The sequence below is a fragment of the Danio rerio genome, chromosome 3 (genome assembly GCF_049306965.1).
Source record: "Danio rerio strain Tuebingen ecotype United States chromosome 3, GRCz12tu, whole genome shotgun sequence".
NCBI classification, from domain to species: domain Eukaryota; kingdom Metazoa; phylum Chordata; class Actinopteri; order Cypriniformes; family Danionidae; genus Danio; species Danio rerio.
Genome location: NC_133178.1, coordinates 56,392,420 through 56,400,000, shown reverse-complemented (window position 1 = coordinate 56,400,000; position 7,581 = coordinate 56,392,420). Strand labels below are relative to the sequence as shown.

Below are 7,581 nucleotides of genomic sequence, written 5' to 3'. Positions count from 1 at the left end.
GTCGTTTCTTGAAGACAGCGAGTGACTTTGCCTTTCTGATGCAGTTAGGGAGTTCATTCCACCAACTGGGCAGATTGAATGCGAGAGTTCGAGAAAGTGATTTCTTCCCTCTTTGGGATGGAACCACGAGGCGACGTTCATTTACAGAACGCAAGTTTCTGGAGGGCACATAAATCTGCAGAAGTGAGAGCAGATAAGGAGCAAAGCCAGAAGTCGTTTTGTAAGCAAACATCAGAGCTTTGAATTTGATGCGAGCAGCAACTGGCAGCCAGTGCAAACAGATGAGCAGTGGAGTGAAATGTACTCCTTTAGGTTCATTAAAGACCACTCGTGCTACTGCGTTCTGAAGCAGCTGAAGAGGTTTGAAAGAGTTAGCTGGAAGCCCGGCTATTAGAGAGTTGCAGTAATCCAGTCTGGAGAGAACAAGAGCTTGAACAAGGAGTTGAGCTGCATGTTCAGATAGGAAGGGTCGGACCTTTCTGATGTTATAGAATGCGAATATGCAAGATCGAGCAGTTCTACAAATGTGGTCAGAGAAGTTTAGTTGGTCATCAATCATTACTCTAAGGCTTTTCACCGTTTTGGATGGAGTAACGTATAGAAGTCTTGTCGTTGATCTCAGTGGTAAGAGCAACAAACAATAACTTGACTTCATGTTGATCATTTGGAAAAGTGGCAAAAGGTAGATGTGGCGAAGGGGCATGGCCGAGAGCCGTGGGAACAGAATGAGGCCGCCGCGTAAGTGGATGCACCTGCGGTCGAATCGAATCCCACAGAAGGAGCTCTGGACAATAAAAGGAGGGACGATGGCAGAGGGAGTAGAGAGAGGACCGGGCCCGGGCATATTGTTTTACTTTTGTTTTCAGTTTGACGGCAGTCTCCGTGCGGAGCTGCCGTTCGTTTGTTTTGGTTTAGACGGCAGACTACAACAGTCCTATTGGAACCCACATGGACCCAAGATTGTCATAGAAATCAGTCAAGTTTGGTGAAGGAAAAATCATGGTTTGGGGTTACATTCAGTATGGGGGCATGCAAGAGATTGATTGGATGTAGACGGCAACATTGACAGCCTGAGGTATCAAAACATTTGTGCTGCCTATTACATTCCAAACTATAGGAGAGGGCAAAATCTTCAGCAGTATAGCGCTCCTTCTAATACTTCATCCTCCACATCGAAGTTCCTGAAAGCAAAGAAGGTCAAGGTACTCAAGGATTGGCCAGCTCAGTCACCAGACATAAACTTTATTGAGCATCTCTGTCTGGGCTAAGATTAAGTAGGAGGCATTGAAGATGAATCCAAAAAATCCTGAAGTCAAGCTATTATTTGTTGTTCCTAAAACTTGGAAAGGCGACAAGTGTATATGATGTATATGTTAGTGTATATGATGACCAAATCATAATAATATTCTGACTTACTTGTGGACCTGGTGGGCCGGGAGGTCCTTGAAAAACTGCACCCTAAGACACAAGGAGATTAGCATCAGATTACTGTAGCCAAAATGCATCAGTGTGTGTAGGTGTGTGAGCGAGTGAGTGTGTGTGAGTTTCACACTTCGGCACTCACGGGTTCAACGACAGCTGGCTCTCCCTTCTGTCCTTTTGCAAATCGCACACCCTGATGGAGGAAGAATAGATTGAGATCAGTTGAGATCCTGGCTACAAGTTGAGATTAAAGAGGTTACGATACACTTTAATAGTCAATAACAATGTGTGATTTTAGGACTAGTGAATGTTCTATAAAACATGCTAATTTGTTTTTATAAAAATGTGATATACTTTTCTTTTAAGTAGAAAAAAACATACATATTAAAATTCAATTAATGGATTTGTATTCTACATATTTATTTAACACTGAAGATAAAAACAAAAACAAAGAAACAAACAAGCAAATAAATAAATCAAAGCAGATGGAAAGTGATAATGTGTGTGATACAAGAATATTACAGTTATTCTCAGTCCCTTTGGTGCGTTTCTCACAAAACCAGTGCATTTCTGATCAACAGTTAAAGCATTTCTTAAAACAATTAGCACAAACTGCAAAACCTAGCTGATAACCTGCAAAAGCGCGTCACATGCTCAAAATGGATAGTTCATTCCTCAAAAGCAAGTATTCATGTCAATCAAAGTGTCAGTATCATCAAAATGAAAAGTCCTGACATTATTGTTTATGAACAAGATAGTCAAATGGCTTTGTTGTGTTTTCATTATGAGTTTACTCTGGACATTTTTTCAATGCAAAAAAGTCAGATGTTGGTGACACTTCCTGAAAATGCTCAAGACAGCACTTTATACTATTTGCACAGCCATTCAACATCACTGCATTTAGTGAGGTATCTGAGTACAAGTCACTGAATATGTATGTTTCACATTTTTACTGCATTTGCTTGTTGCAATTCTAATTTATTCACAGCATTGTGCAAAAGAATAAATACACCCTTATTTACAACAAGCATAAGCTTCCTTTGGGTAAAGCTGGGCACAACTGTAAACTATATTGCAGAACATATTGCAACTGAACCTACAACATAGGTCTGTAAATCATTCATGAAATTGTTCATTTTAGAAGACATTTTCAGAAAAATAGATTTATTTTTTTTAATATAAAATTAGCTTGACAGACTTTGACAGCTAGTTCAACATTTGTGTATGTAATTAAATAGTAATTAAATGAGGACTATTAGTTTTATTTGCAATGACTAATCAGAATTTACAAGTTTAGTTACAGTTTTTCTTTACAGTTTGCTTTGACCTGGTTAAAGAAACTAGGTTCCACTTCATTTTCACTATCCCAGCAGAGCAGAAGACAAGTCTTGCAAATGTGTAAACCCTTTCTCATTGGGTTGACACATTTTCCTCACCATTTTTCAAAACAGTTAACACGGATGTCATTTAAGCAGTCCAAACTCAATTGTTTTAGCTATGGTAATCAAACAGAAACCATCTATTCCTAACCATTAGAAACTACCAAGATCAGTTTGAATTCACTGAAGCAGCGGTTTTACACTCCTTCAATAGTGGCTATGTCCTATACTCCCAATAGATTTGACTGTACATTGGTTTAAATGTGTTTTCTTTAATATTTACAGTATTTTATTTATTTTGTCTGTTTTTACAGTATTTCAGTTTTCAGCCACAGTTTGAAAATTGTAATGAAATCAATATAAATTTAATCAAAGCATTTCTTATTCTGGATCCAATTCTTTGCAAAAAGGCAAATTTGACAGCCCAAATAGGAAGACAACAAATGGCATTGGCAATAGGCTACAATGACAAGCAATGGTGGTGCACTGACTTCTGCATTTTGTATTTTGTTGTCCATTGTGTAATGATTAATTGAAAGAGCTCATATACCTGTTTGCAAGTTGTGTTGTTTGAAGGTAAAACTAGCTTTTGTTGCAAATTTTAAATGTTTTGACACAATATGTGCCTTTTGCAAGCATAATGTGTCATTTTGACCATGAGTGCTGCTGTTTAGGCCTGTGTGTTAACCGTTTTGAAAAGGTGGAGTTTCAGTTGACAACTGCATCTAAGCAGTGAAGAAAAAACTGTAATTTTGACTCACATGACATAAGCAAATGATAATGTTATAAAAAGCAGAGAGTTGTATGAAAACAATTGATGCATGTCCAAAAGCATCTGTAATTTGCTGGAAGGAATGAGCAACTACTAGGATGTGCACAAATGACTAATTGTTTTGAGAAATGCATTAACTGTTGTGCAAATGTAAATAGTGTTGTGAGAAATGCACCAAAGCGACTGAGAAAAATTAACTATTTTAATGAAAAATGTAATGCATTAAAAAATTAAGATAAAAAGAATCTTTAGCTCTCAGAATTAAATAAACATCTTTTTAAAGTCTATATGAACACCACTGTAAGTAAGCATAAAACATAAATAACAAATAAAAATATTTTCTTACTCATTTACAAACTAATTTATTTACTTATTTGCTTATCTATTCATGTATTTACTTATTTCTTTTTCTTTTCTGTTTTCTGTTTACTTTTTCATTTATTTACTTATTTTTTACTTGTTTATTTATTTATTTACATATTTTTTTATTTATGTACTATATATTTATATACTTATTTATTTGTTGCTTATTTATGTATTTATTTACTTATCTATTTTTTTTCTTATTTATTTAAGCCTTTACCTATTTAGCTATTTATTTATTTGTTTATTTATGTACTTTTTTTTAATAATTCATATACTAATTTAGTTATTTAATTATTTATTTACTTATTTAGTTTATTTATTTACTTTTTTACTTGTTTAATTATTTGTATTTACTTATAAGCTTATTTATTTATTTATTTTTGCTTATATTTTATTTATTTATTTATTTATTTTTGTTTGCTTGTTTGTTTACTTACTTACTAATTTATTTATTGGTTTATTTATTTATTTATTTATTTATTTATTTACTTTTTAATAATTTACTTATTTTTTACTTGTCTATTTATTTATTTACTTATCTATTCATTTATTTATATCTATTTACTTATTTTTACTTATGTTTTTTTATCACTTATTTACTTATTTTATTTATTTATTTATTTATTACTACATTTTACTTATTTTTATTCACTTGTTTATTTATTTATTTATTTACTTGTTTCACCTGTTTATTTATATATTTTATTTATTTATTTATTTAATTAATTATTTAATAATTTTATCCATTTATTTACTTGTTTACTTTTTATTTATTTATTTATTTATTTATTTATTTATTTATTTATTTATTTATTTATTTACTTAATATTTATTATTATTGTTGTTGACTACTGTTCATTTTGCATCAACTTATATTTATCAAACTGCGAGTAAGTAAGCTTCGTTAGTTCAGATCTGAAAAAGAAATGTATTTGTGTATCTGTGTCAGGTTATTTATTATAGAGTTAGAAAGAGTACCTCTCCGCCCCATGTGTCTGGCCTTTCCCTCTCTGCATGGTCAAATCGCTCCTCATAAATCTCATACTCTTCATATTCCAGCTCGTGGCTGTCTGAGGCATTTTTAAACTCCTCGTACTCCAAGACCTGTGTATGCACAAAACAAACCAACATCAGGGTTTCACCTTAGAAAATGTTGATAATGGTCAAGGCCCGGAAGCAAAAAATAAGCACTCATACCTCATAATCAGTGATATTGGGGCCGACTGTCACTGTGGAGACTGAGAGCACATTGTGCTGATCGCCGTAAAGGTCATCACTAAACTCCTCGACCTCTGGTGTTTTAATCGGCCTCTCCTGCTGCACACCAACAGAGGAGCAAAGTCAGATACGACAAAGCCATGGCAACCGCAACCATGGAGATCCTGAGCACAGTAAGTCACTTCCAATCTACCTTAAAGCTTGAAATATAGTCTACACAAGTACATTCGTGCAAATGCGAAGTGTATGAAAATGCAATTCGACAAAACGCAATGTATTTTTTTTGTTTTATTGGTATACAGTGAATGTTAGCGAAAATGTTTCTTGATCGATGCTTTTATCTCTTTAAATTCTGCTACCATGGCTTAGCACCACTTAATACATGTTCAAACCATAGTTGTTTTTAGTGTGAACAGCTTTTAACTCATGCTTGAATGCAACTCTTTGAATACTTGAGTATCAAGTAATGTACTGCAATACCAAGATTTGTTTGCAATATAAGAATGCAAAATTTCTTTCACTGATATTCGAGTCCCAAGAACTGAGTACTTGATTTCTTGGGACTCAAATACTAGTGAAAGAAATGTGTGTTTGCGCATTACCACCAAATAATATTACTCCAGGACACATCACTCAAATATTCATTTTCAATTAAAAATTTATATTTACATATCACTGAAGGTACTAAGCACTCAAGTAGGTGATACTCAATTCTGAAGAGTGCTCTCTTTCATTACATACAAACCTTAGAGGTACTCAAATCTCGGTCACAGAAATACTGAGTACTTGTGTACCATGACTTGTGCTGTATGTAATGCAAGATTGTACACTTATTTAACTCCGATTTGAGTATCACGTACTTGAGTACTGAGTACCTTCACTTAAATAAGAACCAAATTCTAAATTAAAGGTGCAGTATGCAAGTTTGACACCCAAGTGGTGGATCTGGGTATTGCATTCCTGGATCAAAGCAAGCGCAGGTTGCTTGATTGAGGACCAACAGGAGCAACTATAGCACCCAAAGGCTGGTTTAAATCGTGTTCTATATAAAAGCAACGACACGCAATAGAAGGGATATTTTTCATATTAAAGGAGTTTTTGTTCTAACAAACACCTAAAATTTGTGTTTTAGTAGCAGGTTCTGTTTCTTGTAGCTTGTAACTGCAAATCTCATCTGTAGCGTTTTGCTAGGACACTGGGTTACAATGTAACCTGTTTACCTAATGTTTACGTACATAATGTTTATATTATTTGCTAATTAATAACCCCATGTGGAACTCTGAATTTGCATCTCATTTCGGAGTCTGCTACTGTCCACCGAAGGGCACATTTCGGTCACGGGAGCATGCTTTGAGAGCCTTTCTGAATGAATGAAATACATGGTTTTTCAACAAGGCAACCGAAGGTGCTGAAATATAATTTTCTAAAGTTTTAGTGGGCAGGTTAAAAGAACCAAAACAACGACAGCGTTCTGGCACGTAAAGTAGTGACTTTCGGATAAAGATAACAATCGTTTTTCAGATAAACAAGAATGTTCACTTCAGCATGTTTCTTAAATATCTGCAAACATATTATGGTATTTTAAGCCTTAGAAGAGTGGAAAACATACACACTGCACCTTTAAGTATTTTTTTTCAGAGTATTTCAGTACACACTACTTGATTACCAAGATTTTTTTGTAATGCAAGAGTGCATGTTTATATGGTGAAGGATGGAAACTGTTTACCATCCACCTATTTTGATGCGCATTTTGAAATATAGCATTTAATTAATGGTTAATGGAAAGGCTAAGATGCTCAAACGTTTTTTAAAACGTGCATTAAAAAGTGTACAAAAAGTTATAAAAAAAGTTAAAAATCGCACAACTGAATAGTATATATATATATATATATATATATATATATATATATATATATATATATATATATATATATATATATATATATATATAAATAAACAAAACAATTGCACAAAATCTTTAAAAAATATTTTTTAAAAATTGCACTAAAACACTTTTAATATGTATTATTTAATAAATTCCAGCAGGCGCATCAAAAAACATGATTTTGTTTTAACAGATCACATAATAACAAAAGTGTGTGATTCAATGGCATTAATTGGTAAACTAGTGGACAGACCACATTGCAGAACATCTGAAATGCTGCTTAAAGTCATTCTAAAATAGCTTAATCTAAGTCTGTCAAGATGTTTGGTATTATTGCCTCCGAGAACAAAAAAAAGCTATTTTGATTATTAAGAGCTAAAGATTTTGTTCCCTTTTACTAATCAGATGGCAACAGTGCTTAAATTTGCAAATAGTTCATACAATATTCCAGTTTTGCACATGAGTCTAATTCACATCTTTGTATGGAACCATAGCTATTGCCAAGACACTTTGTCATGTAGCAACCAAGCATTTGCAAT

The 7,581-nt window shown here is 33.5% G+C and overlaps 1 protein-coding gene across 7 annotated transcripts in view; it reads right to left on the bottom strand.

Annotated features, from left to right (window-relative positions):
* col5a3a (collagen, type V, alpha 3a) overlaps positions 1 to 7,581 on the bottom strand; it is a 148,082-nt gene that overhangs the window by 56,817 nt on the left and 83,684 nt on the right. For 4 of the 7 annotated variants that reach the window (XM_068215533.2, XM_021469216.3, NM_001190756.1 and 1 more), the window contains 4 exon segments: positions 5,137 to 5,256; positions 4,918 to 5,043; positions 1,565 to 1,615; positions 1,417 to 1,458 (listed from right to left, as the gene is read on the bottom strand). In XM_068215533.2, coding sequence (XP_068071634.2) covers positions 1,417 to 1,458; positions 1,565 to 1,615; positions 4,918 to 5,043; positions 5,137 to 5,256 — 339 coding nt within the window. 7 annotated transcript variants of the gene reach the window in all.